General features: G+C 60.1%; 1 protein-coding gene across 3 annotated transcripts in view; it reads left to right on the top strand.

Moving 5' to 3' along the window:
* The window catches only part of ACSF3 (acyl-CoA synthetase family member 3), a 50760-nt gene extending 35106 nt beyond the window's left edge, over positions 1-15654 (top strand). For all 3 annotated transcript variants that reach the window (XM_035024598.1, XM_035024597.1, XM_035024599.1), the window contains 4 exons: positions 1720-1846; positions 10528-10662; positions 11267-11378; positions 14937-15654. In XM_035024598.1, the coding sequence (XP_034880489.1) occupies positions 1720-1846; positions 10528-10662; positions 11267-11378; positions 14937-15105 (543 nt within the window). In that variant the 3' untranslated portion in view covers positions 15106-15654. The remainder of the gene's footprint in view (positions 1-1719; positions 1847-10527; positions 10663-11266; positions 11379-14936) is intronic.
* The last annotated feature ends 1431 nt before the right edge of the window (positions 15655-17085 follow it).

Here is a 17085-nt window from a genome sequence, read left to right as displayed (position 1 = left end):
GGCGGCAAGGCGAACTCTATTAAGGACCATTGGGGTAGCTGTAGGGCCCCTACAGTGGGGTTTCACAACTGTGAATGCAGCAGGCCCAGTGGACATTCACTCCCAAGCAGCAGGTGGGATCAGTGGGTGGACACTTGCTGAGGGGACACATCAGGGCTGAGTGGGGAGTCTGGCTAAACTGATCTGACAAGATCTCTGCTGAGGGCAGGCTGGGGTGATCACATGTCACCTGGGGGTGATAGCAGATTTGAGGGTGACCGGGTATCAGGGTGGGGGACTCTTGCTAAACTGATGTAGCAAGGTTCTTGCTAGAACTGGATTTTACAGGAGGAGCCCAGATGGCCTAGGAGAAGGTTGGGGAGCCTGACTACAGGCTGGTCAGGCAAAGAATCTTTGTTGCCCCCGTATGGGGTCACTTTGCCTTCTCCCGGTGTCGCCTGGTTTTCGTGTGGAATGTCTACATGTGGTGGTGGTGTAAACACTGTTAGATGAGGTTATAGCGTTTGCTTTCCGCCTTCCAAATTGTTTGAAAGAACTCATGAGGAACAGAATGGTCATTTTTATTCACCCAGGTATTTACTGATTCTGTTGGTTTTATTTCATTTCTGAGTTTTCTGTGTTAACTCTGGCCTCATTTCCCTTCTGTCTGAAGAACATTCTCTGGTCATTCTTTTAGATGAGATCTGCTGGCCACAAGTTCTCTTGTTTTTTCTTTATCTACAGGTGTCTTTGTCTTTTCCTCCATCCTGAACGTTACTTTTTTTTTTTTTAAGATTTTTATTTATTTGTCAGAGCGCGAGCGCACAAGCAGGGGGAGCGCCAGGCACAGGGAGAAGCAGTCTCCCCGCTGAGCAGGGAGCCTGGTGTGGGACTCGATCTCAGGACCCTGGGATCATGACCTGAGCCAAAGGCAGACGCTTAATGACTGAGCCACCCAGGCGCTCCCTGAACATGACTTTCACTGGATCTGGGATTCAGGGCCGATGCTTGGAAGTAGGTCCCCCATCTCTGGCGAGAACAGTCTGACCTAGGCAGTGGATCAGATAAAGGGCAGCAGTGGGAAAACGGGTGAAGTTCAAATAAAGTCTGCTTTGGTTGGAAAACAAACAGACCTCCTCCACACAGGCTGGATGGCGGGCGCCGGGCTGGGCCCTGAAGTGGGAGGTGGGCTGTGGCATCAGCCGAGAGCTGCTGGTGCGGGACAGGCTCTGGTTGTCCACCTGCTGTGCCAGCCTCAGAAGTATGGGCTATGTTCAGGCCTCAGACAGAGAGTCCGACAGTTTGACAGCCTTTTTTGAAGGGTCTCTGCTTTTGTTTTGAAGGAGGGGGATGGTTCTTCCCCAGAATAAGTTCATTCCAGGTGGGAGCTGATAAGTCAGAACAGAGTGTCCCTGGCCTCCGTTCAGTCACCTTTGCTCTGTGCACAGCTTTGAGACGTGGACAGGCAGCTCGAATCCAGCCAGGCGCTGCCTGTGACGTGGGCCAGTGACTCATGGCTTCGAGTCTAGAGGACGAATGCGGTGACACACAGCTCCCTGCCATGATGGGGCCGACACCGCTCCTAGCCGTCTGATTGAGTTCCCGCGTTGCAAGATGCATTTTTCAGTCATTTCCAACAAAGTGTCTAATTTCAGAAGAGGGTGTGGTCGTTGGGGGGGTCACAAGGAAGGCAGGTGGAGTCCCCATCCTGAGAGGTGTCTGCTCTCTCCCATGCTACAGGTGACCCCAGGGTTCAAGGAGAAGGAAGGGGAGCTCTTGGTCAGAGGGCCATCTGTGTTCCGAGAATACTGGGACAAACCAGAAGAAACGAAAGACGCCTTCACCTGGGATGGCTGGTTCAAGACAGGTAGGAGGGGGCCAGCGGGGGGTGGCCTGGACACCCCAGAATCTTCTGTCCAGGGCAGAGATGGGGTGCAGTGCACTCTGTGTCTCCCGTCTTCAAGGCTGCATCCTCACCCTACCCCCAGGGCCCCAACAACCTCTAGAAGGAAGGCAGCAGCAGGGCCTGGATGTCAGAGAGCCTCCCCGCCCCACCACCTACCCCGAGCCCCCTGCTTTATGAAGCTTCTTGCCCAACCCCCCCACCCCCAGGATCCAAGTCGTTCTGGTAGAACATGGTTCCTCTTTCTTTTGGGTCATCGTACATTACTCTCCACGCTACGCCTGGGGCCCTGTGCTTGGTGTGCAGGTGATGCCCTCCCAGCAGGACCCAGAGCTGCTCAGGATCCCCCGTCTCCCCTCCTTGGCCCCAGTGGTCCCGAAATATGGACTTTACAGCAGACACTGTGAATATTGAATATTAGGTTTGTAGCTGATTGAGAATGAGCTCCTGGCATGTAGGTGGTCCTTTTTTTTTTTGCCCGTCTGTACGTGTAAAACTTTGTTGCTGATAATGCATCATTTCCTAGTAATCTTAAGACAATATTTTCTAAAAAGAAAGGCCTGCTTTCACATCTCCCCACATACGGCCCCAGAGCCAGAAGCCGGCCTCATTCCCTGTCCTGTGGGGCGCAGAGCTGAGGAGAAAGGCTGCAAGCAGGTGGAGCGGGCTGCCATGGGACTGCCACGCATCTCTTAGGAGAAGGCTGGTGGCTGTGGCCCCTAGTCTCGTGGCCACACAGTGGTCGCACGAGCACCTCGCTGAGCTCAGACTGGCATGGATTCGGGGGCAGGATCGCGTGTCCACTCTCATCTGCTGCTGTCACAGACCTGAGGTCACCGAGTGACAGAGCAGGGACCCGCATGGGCCCGGCAGTCTCGGGGTGCTGTGTAGGACTGCCAGGTGAGGGTTGGGTGTGAAGGGGGCAGAGGGAGGGTCTTCCTGGTGGGGGGTGTCGAGGGCCCCCTTCCTGTCACACTGCCAGGTGGCACTGGGTCCAGACTTGCTGGTCCCGGCCAGTCTCACGTCCACGCTGTGGTCCTGCAGCTGTCTATGGTTCTCTGCTCTGTGCCTGTGAAATGCGCATCCCGGCAGCTGCCGGGGGAGGTGTCCAGCCTCCCCTGAGCCTCTGTGCTGGGCACAGGAAGCCAGTGCGCGGGTGGTTAGGAAGGGCGTGCAGCGTGGACGTCTGTCAGCCTTCAGAGCGAGGCCGGACCTCGGGAACCCTGACGGGAGCAGAGGGCTCCGTGTGGTCGGGCCCCAGGAGCCCTGGTCACCTGTTTCGGGGTCACCTGTTTCGGGATGCCCTGTCTCCATGTGAGGGTGCGGTCAGCACGTTAACACGCCGGACTTCCATCGTGAGCACGGCGTTCCCACGAGCTGGTGTGACAGTGGGCAGGCCCCTGTCCGTCATTGTCCCTCAGGTGCAGGCTTGTACGTCCCTCCTGCAGGCCTCTGAATGGTCCCTGTGTGGAAACCTGACTTGCTTTGTGGCCAGCTTCTTTTATTTTTAAATTCAGATAAAAGCTTTAGGGTTTTTTTTTCTTTAAAAGCACAGGAACCCAAGCCCTGTGGATTTGCCGGGCGGCAGCAAAGGAAAGTGCGGGGCAGTCAGCGTTAAAACATTCAGTCATGCTGCTGATGAATATTTGAGTTGAAAAGGAATAGCATGCATTAATTATTGTAAAGAGATGTCTTTAGGAGAAAATGATTTTGAAATTCCGTTTAATTTCATTGTAATGCGCTGCAAACAGGAAGGGAGTGTGTGTGTTTAATTGGCTCTCGGGGGTGAGGCCTGGGAGCCGTGTGCCTTTGTCACGGGCCATTAGCGATACGGGGCTGCATAATGAGCGGGTGCAATCAGCTCGCAGCTGCCGGCGCCTGCGGGGAGAGCATGATATTAAATAGAAATCAGGGTAAATTAAACTTAACCCTTTCCCTGGCCAGCCCCTCCTGCCGCGGGTTCTGGCGGGAGCTGGAGAGCTGCTGCTCGTGGGCCTCGGGGAAGGGCCAGGTCCACGCCTGGGTGGGAGGACAGAGGTCACCAGCCGCTCCTGCCCTCCCTGCCTTGCCCTGTCCTCCTTCCCCAGATGTGCAAGGAGTTCCTTGCCAGCCCCCAGGGGTCGCGACTGCTACAAAGGAGACCCAGCGTCTCCCCCCAGAAACTCTGCCGACAGCCACGGTGACCCTCCTCCCGGCTCTTGAGCACCACCACGACCAGAGAGAGGTTGTTCGACATGCCCACGGGCACCAGCACGAGCCCAGGACAGGGGGACAGGTGATTCCAGGAGCCAGGTGCCCTCGGGCCTTTATGTTGACCTTGCTGTCCGAGCAGAAGACAGAGGACAGAGGACATGGAGGTGAGGACACGGGACAGAGGTGAGGCTACGGAGATGATGAGAGATGAGGGAGACGAGGACACAGAGCTGACATGGGATGGAGGTGAGGACACGGAGCTGGGGACACAGATGGACATGGGGACCGAGCTGAGCAGACCTTACAGTTCCTTTGACGCCTGCCACTCAGCTCAGATGCTGCTGACTGAGCGTAAGGACATGAACGGCCTCTGACTTGCTCTAAAAATCCTTCATCGTGCACTGTTTAGCGTCACGACGTGGACGTCGAGGGCACTTAGGAGATGGGAAGCAAGGACCCTGGGAAAATCCACCAGAGCATCGGCGGGTTCTTGCCTTCCTCCAGGGCAAGCACGTGACGTTACTCCCAGAGACACACATCACAGCAGGGTGACAGAGGGGGCCCTGGCGGGCATCGGCGCCCACATGGGGATGTTCCCCAGAGGCGCGCTCACGGGGCCCGGGCAGCCCTGGCGATGGGCAGATCCCAGGAGAGCAGAGAAGCTGGCCATAAAAACACGTAAGATATGGGGCCTTCCTCACTGTGGGAGAGAAACACAGAGATGGCCTCCTGTCGCCGAGTTTGAAAGATTCTGACCAAGCTGGGCCTTGCTGCCGTGAGGCAGGTCCTTTCCCCTGCAGGTGGGACTGTGGGTCAGGAGTGTTTCTGGGCCAAAGGGAATGACGAGAGGCGGGCAGAGCCGGGCGCACGGACGTCTGCCACAGCGTTTGTATGTATGTATGTATGTATGTATGTATGTATGTATTTATTTATTTATTTATTAAGATTTAATTTATTTATTTGACAGAGAGAGACACAGTGATAGCAGGATCACAAGCAGGGGGAGAGTTAGAGGGATAAACAGGCTTCCCGCAGAGCAGGGAGCCCGACGCGGGGCTCGATCCCAGGACCCTGGGATCATGACCTGAGCCGAAGGCGGACGCTTAACGACTGAGCCACCCAGGCGCCCCTGCCACAGCGTGTTTAATAAAGTGCGGGGCGGGGACCCCGCCCGTGTCCACAGGTGTCCAGCAGCGGCTGTCGGGAGGCCCTTAGAAACCGTGTTCTGGAGAGCGGTGACATGAACTGATGACGCGTCTTGCACATGCGCGGTTCTCACAGCCGCTGGCCGCTGTCCCCTGTGGGCGGGCTCCTTCCTTCCTTGGATGCCTGGCCTCTGGTGCTCCCTCGGTGAGCGTCATCGCTCTCAGCGACACGGCGCGACACGCTAACCTTTCACACCTCCGATGGAGAAGGCCTCGGCGGCGCTCGGGCCGTGTCTGCTCACCTCCTGCCTCGCCGCAGTTGGGGTTCTGCTTTCCTCCTCCAACAAGGAGATCTTCCGTCTTGGCCAGCGAGGCGCAGTTAGGAACTAGGCCGCGTGCTGCGTGTGAGTGGGTGTGGGTGTGCAGAGGGGACGGTTGTCACCGACCTGTGCGCCCGCTGACCCGGAGGCAGGGTCACCGTGAAGGCTGTGCCAGGCAGCGGGGCCCCTCCGGGCATGCTTGGCGGGACCGGCCGTGCAGTCTGCAGCTGGCTAGGCCCCGGTACTGGCGGCCCCTTCTGTGAGCGGAAGGTTTGGATGTGTCGTGTCTAGTTGTTTTATCTTGCTTCAGAGTTCTTTGTTTTCCAGGGCTCGTGGGGTTGTGCGCCTGGGTCTCTCCTGCCCCTTGTCAGGCTTTGCGTTCATAAAGCTAGTCTCGGACCCTGTTCCGTGGGCAGTGACGCGGTGACCCAGTGGCCACGTGAGGCCGCGTTGCCTCTGTTGGATGTCGAGCTCCAGCTGCATGCGGGCTGGCTCCTGGGGTCCCTGCGCTGTTCCCATGTCGGTCCCAGACCCCTGCGCAGAGGAGTGTGGCTCAGTTTTCGGGTTTTATCGGAGTGACGCGGGCATGGCTGGAAGACCCGCGGCTCTGACCAGTGGCCATTCGCACCTGGCTCTGAGGCTGCTCTCCACACCCGTCCCCCCAGTGTCTGCACCATGGGGCCGTGGATGCAGCCTCATGGAGACCGTGGTCCTTCTGTGCTCTCGGTTCCCTGCATGAAGCACCCCGGTGCCACCCTGCCGCTCGGGGGAGACGCCCGGGCCCGCCGCCCCGCCAGGCCCCTCCTGCAGCTCCCTCCTTCCCTTCTGCTCCACAGTCTGCGCGCTGCATTCCCCAGGAGCCTCCTGACAGTAGAGGTGTGGGGTGTGCATTTCGGGGAGTGGGTGTCTGGCAGCGTCTTCGCTCAGTCGGGCGAGGTAGAGTTCAGGGTTCGAGATGCTCTCTCGGTTTCTGGCTTCCACGCTTCTACCAGCTGCAGCCACGTCGTCCTTCCTGGCACCGTACGACCTTTCCCCTCTTCGGAGTCCTAGAGAATCTTCTCCATCCCAGAGTCCACGTCGGACAAGTCGAGTGCCTTGGGTGCCCTGACTTTGACGTCCCTCCTTGTGCTGGCGCTCGGGACACCCTATCCTGCGATGCTGGGAGCTGTCCGGCTGATTCTCTCCACTCCGGAGCCTGGCCGACACGTGGGGGCTGAAAGCAGGAAGGACACCTGGGAGGCCGAGCTGCCCCATGGCCGGGGGGAGTCGACCCACCATGAGCTGCCCCCTACCTGCCCCAGCCCCCAGCCCTGTCTTGGGGCGATGCCAGAGCAGCCGTGCCAGGCTCAGGGGGCCTGATGGTGCCCGACATGCGCCAGGAGCAGAGTGGGGGGCTGGGTTCTCAGCTGCCGCCCTGCATCCCCGGCAGAGCAGGGCAGGTGTTTTCCAGCAGGGGCGGGGTGCTGACACCTGACGGACAGACAGCCTCATCAGGCGCGTTAATTAGCATCGCGGTGGGCAGTTTCTTGTGCTTGCTTTCGGTCGTGAGTTTAGTTAACACAGATTCTTTTCTGGAATTATTGTTCAGTCAGAGTGTGTTGCAGACGCTGGAGTGACTCGACTTGGGGGTGAGCCCCCAGGGGAGGCAGGACTTCTCCACAAACCAAACAGCGGTTTCTTAAAACGCTTTCTTTGCAATAGGTAGAGATTCGCAGGAAGCTGCAGATGGCGAGTAGGGTGGCCCCTTGCACCTTCACACCATTCCCCAGTGTCCACGTCCTGGTCACCAGCACGACACCAGAGCCCGTCCCTGGGCTTGACCAGGGTCCCCCAGCCCTACACATGTATGTGCACCTGTGTGTGGGCTCTGCTCACCATCCTCAGCACACATGTAGGTCCGTGCTGCTCTGCGGCCCCACGTCTGTTGCCCTCGCCCCCCAGCCCACTGCTTGTCGTTCAGAGTGGCACAGAGACAGACCCGACAAGTGTAGCCTTTGGGGATTGGCCTTCTTCCCTCAGCATGATTCCCTTGGCCTCCACATCCCCCGGCTGGGCCCCCACGCTCCACAGCAGACCCTGCATGAGGCAGACACTTGGGGAAGCACGGAAGGGGGTGCAGCCCCGTGGTGTGGAGCCGGCCCGTGCTGGGTGTCACTGCCTGAAAACAGGCTCAGCCCGCATCTCCCCAGAGGCAGGGCCGGACGTTGGCCACAGAGCAGGCAGCTTGGTGTCCACGGTGAGGCCGGGCCTGACGTGTGTCACGTGGCACCAGAGGGAAGGCTCTGGCCCCCGCGGGAGCACATGAGGGGGTGTGCTCGGCAAGGAGTGTCTCCGCCTCCCCGGGCGTGAGCATGCGCTGCGGGCCGGTGCTGTCCCCGTCTGTCCCCCAGCTGCGTCGGGGAGGCACGTGAGGGTTTCTTCCCGCCGTGGGTGGCAGGCGCCGCCAGGCCGCACGGAGTCCGCAGGACTGCCCACACTCCTCAGATGCCACAGCGTGTCTGTTTCCCCCTCCTACTTTGTTCAGTTTATCCAAAACCTTGAAGTTGCCTGTTCCGGGGTCTTCGGGGTTTGGGCGCTTGCTGTCTGTTTAACCCGCCCTCCTGGGAGCTGCCAACTCAGGTGCGCAGAGACGCAGGGGAAGCTGAGGGAGCCGCGTGGCCTCCCGAGCCATTCCCGCCACGCTGTGCTTGGGGCTCTGTCCCGCCAGGAGCACGGCAGGCGGGCGGCGCTGTCACACGTGGATGTCAGGCAGGGCTCTGTACACGGCTTCCGCCCTCGCTGCCCAGGACCCCTCTTTCTGAGCCCCATCCTGGCACTGGACACGTCCTGCCCTTCAGAGGTGGGCTGCCCGTGGGTTAGACACTCATGGGAGTTTGGGGACAGCGCTGGTCTCCAGCCGTCTCTGTGCTGGGATTCAGCGTCTGTGTCAGCCAACACCCAAGGAAATGGAGCAGAAAGGCCTGGAAGGGGTGTTGAGGGCCCTTGTTTCTGGGACCGGGCCTCAGTTCCGAGTGCGTCCCCTGATCAGCCTGCGCTCCCCGGCCCCCGTGGTCCTTCATTCAGAACTGAGACAGCTGGCGTCTGAGGGTCTCCAGGCAGCTGGGGAGGGGCCCCTGGAGAGCAGGGCAGTCCCATTCCGGTCCCCTTCACCCCTTCACAGTGAGCAGACGTGGTGCTCCCCCATCCAAGGACGTGCGCCAGAGCCCACTGCCTCCTTTCCTGATGCTAAGGGCAGGACCGGAAGAGCAGCCCAGGGGGCAGGGGCCGCGTCAGGGAGATGCCCCCCAGCCTCAGCAGCCGTGGTCTCGGCAGTGCAGGGCGTCTCCGGCAGGGAGACCAGGGACAGGAGCCTGGACCCAGGGCAGGGTCCCTCGCTCTGCTGGGTCTCTGGGCAAGTAGAGGTGGTGGGAGCAGGTCCAGGAAGGCTCCAGAGGGCCCGGGGCTAGTGCAGTGTCCGTCTGGCAGCAGGAGGGCAGTGACAGCTTAGACTGGGCCCCTTGGTGCCTTTAAGGAACAGCTCTCCGGAGAGAGCATGCAGCCGTCCAGTGGGGAGGGGATGCAGCCAGAGCGGTGCCTGCACCCCAGGAGTGGGGAGCACAGGGGGCCTCGCGGGACCCAGGGCGGGCTTCGTCCACCCCAGGCCTCCCTGCGGCCCTTCCTGCTCCTCCACACCTGCACCACTTCCCGCCAGCCGCCACCCTGCAGCCCATCCTGGGGCCACGGCGCCCTTTCCAAGGATGCACTTGCAAGCCTCTGCTTCCTGTCAGCGGGAGAGAACCCACCACGCTCGTGGCCTGTCCTCAGAGCCTCGCCTTCCCACGCCGCCATAAGTAAGCCAGCCACCCATCCACGCACAGGCATCTGTCCCGTTTATAGACTGGATCACGCCCTGGCCTGTGGCAGATGATGGATGGTGCCTTCCTGCGTGGGTGGCGTGACTCGTAATGAAACACCGATGATTTATTCCAGCTAATGACCCAACATGGGGCTCGGGTGTGAGCATAGGCAGGGCGGCGCCAGCGCTGTTCTCAGAGGGCTGGGTGGGGGCGTCCCCACAGGCACACGCACACGTGCGTGCATTGTGGGAGCACACACACGTCCACACGCGTGTATGTCCACACATGCACATGTCCACACGCATGTCCACGCACACGTCCACACATGTACACGTCCACACACATGTCCACACACACACCTCCACAATGCACATGTCCACACGCATGTACGTCCACACGCGTCCACACATGCACGTGTGCGCGCACACACTCAGGCCCACCTCCCCTGCGCCCTCTCTGTTCTGGGCTGGCCCTCGCTGTCCCCCACCCCACCACCTGCTCATGCTAGGATGCCTGGTGGGCATCCCATCGCCCAGCATGGCCTGAGAGGGGACCAGGTGGGTCTCCGAGGGGACTGCCACATGGGGAAGCATGACAGGAAACCACACAGTTGACGTGGAGGGGCAGGAGGGCTTTGTCCTCCTTCAGAGACTCCATGTCACTGCCTTGCAGCCCGGGAGACCCCACGAGTGAAGGGGGGCTGCAGTGATGTCCTCTCCACTAGGACCCTGCTGTGGCTGGGACCCCACGGTGGGATGGAGGAGGCGGCCGATTCTTGTTCTGATTGCAGGAGCCTGAGAAAGAGCGGGAAGGGGCCGAGCTGGGTGGTGACCACACCGGCCGTCCTGCCTCTGAGCCTGGTCTTCACAGGCGGCCCCCATCGGCCGTTGTGGGACGCTGCTGTCTGCACAGGGCCGTCTGGGGTTGGACCACAGGCTGAGGTCTCAGCCGTTGAGCTCCATGCTTGCCACCTTGTCCTGAAACGGCCCACGTGCACCCCGGCCCCAGCATGGGTCACCGTGTGGGGATATCGATGCCCCCAGACACAGGCGCCCAGCATGTGATGGGGTGGGGGGCGCTGCTCACCACGTGGGTGCCCCTCGAAACATGCTGGGCCCGGCGCGCGTCCTGACCAGAGCACCTTTTCTCAGGCGACACGGCCGTGTTTAAGGACGGCAGCTACTGGATCCGGGGCCGCACGTCCGTGGACATCATCAAGAGTGGTGGCTACAAGGTCAGCGCCCTGGAGGTAGAGCGGCTGCTGCTGACACACCCCAGCATCACGGGTACGTGGCCCCCTGGCCCGTGGCAGGGCCTCCAACAGCGAGCAGGGTCCAGACCTGACCCTCTGGCAGCATTCCAGATGTGCTTCCGTCTGTGTTTGACTGTCGACAGAACCGGACCAGGTGACCCACCCTTGGGGCACACACAGGAGGGGTCCCTCTGCCTGCCATCCGTGCGCCCCCCACCTCTGTACCGCGGCTGGGGTCCCGGCCTGAGCGGGCTGCTGCTGGTCGGCTCAGCAGCACCGTCTTGCTCACAGTGGCCGTGGGCTGAGCATCCCGGTTGTGCCAGAGTGGCCACCGGTGGTTGCTGGTCCAGGAAGTGTGGACCCCACCCAGACCTGCCCCTGACCTCAGGTCACAGGCTGAGGACCCTGGGGATGGCAGGGGCCCCCCCACGTGGCTCACGGGTTGTCCCCAGCCCTGGGGCAGTGCAGGGAGGGCAGAGACGCAGGAAAGCCAGCCCCCACCCTGAGCTCCAGCCGGGAGACCCGTGGGGACCGGGCCTTGCCCCGTCCCCGGGAGGACCAGCCATGCTGGCCCCATGCTCCCCTCTGGGTGCGTCCCCAGCCTGCGGCAGTCAGCACAACATTCTTTCTGTCCACAGATGTGGCTGTGATTGGAGTTCCAGACATGACTTGGGGCCAGCGGCTCACTGCAGTGGTGACCCTTCAGGAGGGACACTCGCTGTCCCACAGGGAGCTCAAAGAGTGGGCAAGGTAGGGGCAGGCCGGGGAATTCATGGGGCTGGAGGAAGGGACAGGTCGGGGGTGGACTGTCCCGGGGTGGGGGGAGGCAGGCAGAGTCTCGGGTCTTGCCATCATCCATCTCAGGGTCGGGGGGTTGCCTGGAAGGCCAGGTGATACATTACATTCCCGAGGCTGCCCCCAACACACACAGGGCCGCAGGGAAGCTTTATAACGGTCACCGGGGAGACAGCCGGGACCACGGGGTGGGAGCCCCACCCATGGGACAGGGTGCAGGGTCCTCCCCCGGCTTCAGAAGGAATCCAAAGGCAGAGAGCCTCCCGTCCTGCCCCCTCACCCACCCACCCTGTGCTGAACGTGGCCGTTGGGAGCTGGGGCCACGGTGCTCCCCTCGCCTGTGCCCCCACCGCAGGCCTGTCCCCTCACCATGCGTCCCCGCGCGCTCACCTTCACCTTACCCTAGACCGTCCCCAGAGCCTCTGTGCCCACGTGCCATGGCCCCAGGGCTTTCTCTGCGTGCCGACACGCACAGTCCCCCTTCCCTGTGCCTGTCGTGCCCCACGGTCAGTCACGCCAGAGGCCGGGGGACAGACAGCGTGGTCACAGCCCCGAGCTCAGAAAGGAAGCTGTTAGTAATGTCCCCCAAATTCTTTATTTCCAATCTGAGAAGTTTCTCCTTCCTCTGCCTGCTCCCTGCACCCCCTTCCTTCCCAACTTGCCTCCCTCCTCAGCACTAAAGATATTTTTGGCTCGTCCAACATGATTTCACAACAGCAGGAGCCCCTCATTTCATGAAGGGGCAGCACAGCTGGGCGATTAGCTTCCCCTGGATTTGCAGAATCACACTTGGAGCAGGGTGTTCAACAAAGGAGAAAATTCTAGTCGTCGTTGCAGCTTCAGTTAAACACCACACACCCTGTGCTGAGCTCTCCGCCCGAGAGAGTCGGGGTCCGCTCTCAGGAGCCGCGTGCGCACCTGTCAGGCTTGTGACCGAGGCCGCGGGAAGACCTGAGGCGGGGGCTTTGCGCTTGGGGTGGGGGTGGGGGGCACCCCTGGGAGGTCAGGGCAGGCAGCCCACCCGCCGTCCGCAGGACTGTCCCACAGTGAGGCCAGCGTCCAGGCCTCTGTGTCCTCAAGCTGGGCCATCACTGGGTGGGGACGCTGAGGCCACGCAGCCCACGCAGGCCAGGTCGGACTCTGGATCCTCACTCTGCCTCTCCGGACATGGCTCTTAGGGAAGGTGCTCTCCCTCCTTGTCACCTCTGCGCTCCCGTGGTTTTCCTTTCTCAAGATTCCTCCCTCAGTCTGTGCCCCTCGGGCCAGAGCCAGTGTCCCCTTGAGGGGGTGAGCGTGGCCTGGAGTAGGGCAACAGCGCCACGTTTGCGGGACCCAGGACACGGCCCACCCACTGCCCTTCGGTGCCCCAGATACCAAGTTGGAAAGGGACGTGGGATTTACACACCAGGGAAGAATCCAGGATCCGTGCTCTTGACCCACAATTGATGTCTGATGAGACCACAGAGGAGTGGTGGGCTTTGGCTTAGTGTTCATCCTCACTTTGTGCCTGCCATGCCTTCTCCCGGGAGGACACCTCCTCCGTGGACCATGTTTCCCCAGAAGCCTGCTTTTTCACACCAGCTCAACTTGGCCTTGAGGCGAGTCTAAACGCATGGGGTCCACCGTGCAAACACGTCCCGGGCAGAGTCGTCAGGCCCCCGCGTCCACGGCCTGCTGTTCTTGGAAATGCCGGGGCCCCCAGCCGTCCTTCCTAACACTTCTACATCGTTTCTAACTTCTGTGGCTTTTGTTCCTTTTTTCAAAAGTGGCTGCTAAGTTAGGGTTCATAACGCCCTGCTCTCACATACCACCATCTGCACCCCGACCCGGGCCCCGGCGACACCCTCTACTGTTCTCGCTCCACACTGTTAGCACGGCTGACCCTTGAGCAGACTGACCTGCTCACCGAGAACAGTCGATCGAACGTAGTTTGTACGTTGTGCGTATCGTGTCTCGTGTTCTTGTGCGGCGAGGTAAGCTGCAGCAAAGAAAAGGGGAAGAAAATCACAAGGGAGACCAAACACATTTTCAGTCCTCTGCCGCGTTTATCCAAAAACCCACATAGAAGTGGATTCATGCGACTCAAACTGGTGTTGTTCAAGAGTCAGCTGTATTTCTGTTCAAGGGTCGTCTCTCCGAGAGGGTCCAGTCCCCAGGAGACGACGCGTGTCCCAGCCTGCCCCCGGGCGCGGGCTCCTCGGCAGCCTCCCGCTCGTCTCTGCTGCCGGTCTGCTCCCGTGGGGACTGTCTGCGTCTCTGTCTGAAATGCCTTGAACTTGGTCTTCATTCTTGAGGGTGCTTTCTCTGGATGATGGGCAACCATGCTCCATGGCCTGCTCACCTGGCCGCCCAGCACCGGGAGCGGCCGGCGCCTCGGGCCTCCCTCTCTGGGCCCTGGCACCAGCCTGCTGCTGGCTGGCCGCAGGGGAAGCAGGCGTGGGGAGAGCCGCCCACACACCCCTGAGACATGGGGCTGGGGTGCTCAGAGGGGTGCGTTCCTTGATCGGGCCTCAGGGGCTCGCTGCCCCGCCATGCCGCCAGAGTCCCTTGCACAGTCCTGGTGGCTTGTTCCAGCAAAGCCCAGCCCAGTCCTACCCTTGTGGGCTGCCGGCCGTCTCTCACAGCTGCCAGGACCGTAGGTGGGGCACCCTCTCCCCTCACAAGCCTTCACCTGCACCCCCAGCTGCCCCGTGCTGGCCTGCGGCTGGCTGCTTTCAGCACGAGCCGCCCCAAGGTGATGGTGCGTTCAATGGGGTGTCACGAGCTCACCACGATACCTCCGCAGTGGCTGAGCTTGCCCCCACAGCTTGCAGGCCAGAGGGCCACACACGGCCTCCTGGCCCCGGGCACACCCCTGCCTAGTGGCACGCTATGCTCTCCTTACAAAGGGGATGTGGCCCCATGTGCGGCTGTCGGAGGGCAAGGGGCAGGTGGCTTGGACAGGGCCTCAGGAGAGAAGCAGTGCCTGCTGCCCAAGGAGGAGTTTCTGAGTAGAGCCTGTGGGTGGCAGGACCCGTCCACGTGGCCCCTCACGGGAGAACGCACCATCTAATGGGGGCTCCTCGTGGGAGTGCGGGACGCAGGGCAGCTCTCGGACCCACAGACCAGCCCCTCCCACTGCTTATCACAGAGCTCTGCCCGGAGCGCGGCCCCAGCCTACGTGGCCGTGGCTGCCATGCCCAGGGCTCTGCAAGGGTCCCCTGGCCCTACCCACCTGCCTGCTCCACCCATCTGGCTGTGGCCTGCTGTCGTGACAGCCAGCCGAGAGTGGGACCTGCTCCTCCCGGCTCTGGGAGGCCTGGCCCTGAGGAGGGTTTGTCCTCTGCCCACGGGTGGGCCTGGAACATGGGCCACAGCATCTCCGGGTTCACAGTCACAGCAGAGACGCCCTCCCGGGGCAGGCACCAGATATGGTTGGGCTTTGGGCCCTGGGGGACCGGGCTGCCTGTCCCATGGGGAGGGGGCCGTCCGGGCCCCAAGTTCCTGCCGCTCAGACCCTGCTTGTCTCCGCAGGGGCGTCCTGGCCCCGTATGCTGTGCCCTCGGAGTTCCTGCTGGTGGAGGAGATCCCGCGGAACCAGATGGGGAAGATCAACAAGAGGGACCTCGTCAGGCAGTTCTACCCGGGCGACCAGGGTGCCCCTAGGCCAGGCACCAGTGAGCTGGCATCCTCTGTAAACTAGAGCCCTACCTCAGAGGGGACCGAGCTGGGGCCTTGCAGGTGTTCCTCCCGTGTTTCAGAGCTGACACAGATCTGCCGCCGACCTCATGCTCTGCAGCAGCTTGCTGTGTTTGCGGACCTAAGCTCTGAGTCGCCGCGCAGAGGCCCGCCCGCTCCCACGTGTCACCTTGGGATTGCGTGGTCACTGCCATGGGCTTCTTCCCAAAAAGGCCATACCGTGTAGACTGCCTCCAACAGACAAGACACTGTCTCTCACCTCCAGGCAACACGGACGGACAGACTTTCAGTCTTTGCCACGGTGCTGGATGTGAAATAGGATCTCTTTATTTTAATTTGCATTCCCCTAGTTGCTGCTTAGGTGGAATATTTTGAATACATTTACTGACCATTTGAGGTTTTGTTCTGTGAATTCCCTGTTCGTGTTCTTTGCCTATTTCCTATTTGGTTGGTAATTTTCTTGATTACGTCTTGGTTATGTGGCTTGCCTTTTATTTTGTTTAATGGTATCTATTGATGTGAAGAATTTTAAATTTTAATGTGTTTAAATGCATTAATCTTTTTTATGGTTTGTTTTTCTTTTCTAAAAAATCCTTTCTTAGGGCGCCTGGGTGGCTCAGTTGGTTAAGCGACTGCCTTCGGCTCAGGTCATGATCCTGGAGTCCCGGGATCGAGTCCCGCATCGGGCTCCCTGCTCGGCGGGGAGTCTGCTTCTCCCTCTGACCCTCCCCGCTCTCATGTGCTCTCTCTTTCTCACTCTCATTCTCTCTCAAATGAATGAATAAAATCTTTAAAAAATAATAAAAATAAAAAACCCTTTCCTACCCCAAGTTCTTAAATACATTTTCCCATATGTTTGTCTAAAGTTACAAAGCTTTGCTTTGTTCCTGTAAGCCCTTAATTCATTGGAAATTACTTTCACACGTCATGTGAAAGGCCCTGATTTTTTCCGTGTGGAATGGCTGGTGTTTCCATCTGTCCATGGAACTCACGTGGCCTCCGCTCTGCCCAGCACCCAGGTGTGCCAGGTCCAGGCTGTGCCCGAACTCCGCCCTGTCCCTAAGCTGCGGCTCTGCTCCCACGTACTTCTTCAGGAGAGTCTTGGCTGTTCTTGGCCCTCTGCTCTTCCATCTGAATTTTAAGACCAGCTTTAAGTTCCTTTAAAAAAAAAAAAACCTTATTGGAGAGGTCCCCGGGGGCTCAGTCAGTCAAGCGCCTGACTGAGCTCAGCTTGCGGTCTCAGGGTGGTGGGATCGAGCCCCGCGTCGGGCTCTGTGTTCAGCTCAGAGTCTGCGTGAGATTCTCTGTCCCTCTGCCCCCCTCCACTTGTGCATTGTGCACACACTCTCAAATGAATAAAATCTGTTTTTTAAGATTTTTTACTTATTTATTTGAGGGAGAGAAACAGAGATAGTGAGAGAGAAGGAGAGGAAGAAGCAGACTCCCCTGCAGGGAGCCCGATGCGGGACTTGTCATGCCCTATCCCTCACAGCACTGCGCGTCTCCCTGGTTGATGTTCCCGGAGTTTGTCTGTGTACCTTTTCCTTCTGTTCGCTCATCCTCACCGTGGTTTCTTTTGCGCTGGTAACGTCCGCCATCACCCTCCTCTCCTGCCTCCTGGGGGCTGCCTGAGGCCCTCTCCTCGCGGCTTCGGCTGGGCCCCCCGGCCGGCTGCCGTCGGCTTGTTCCTGTAAATACGTCCCGGGGCCTAGGTGTCATCACGCTTTGTTACGTGGCACTTCTGGTTCCAAACTGTGGTCGTGTCTACTTTGACTTAATCTCTTCCTCCATGAGTTACTTGGGAGCACCTGTCAGTCCCCCATGTTCCGCCTGCTCTCCCAGCATCCCGAGCGCACAGGCCTGTGGGCCCAGCTCTTAGAAACCCAAGGTGCCTTTCGTGCCCCGTACGTGGCCAAGTATTGAACACGTGACAGTGTGGTCGCCTCGGGATCACCTTGGGGTCACCGTTGTCCCCCAGGAAGCG

The sequence above is a fragment of the Mirounga leonina genome, unplaced genomic scaffold, assembly GCF_011800145.1.
Source record: "Mirounga leonina isolate KUSES-001 unplaced genomic scaffold, KU_Mleo_1.0 Mir_180, whole genome shotgun sequence".
Classification (NCBI taxonomy): domain Eukaryota; kingdom Metazoa; phylum Chordata; class Mammalia; order Carnivora; family Phocidae; genus Mirounga; species Mirounga leonina.
Note: the sequence above shows the minus strand (reverse complement) of the source record. Positions and strands in the feature narration are given on the sequence as shown.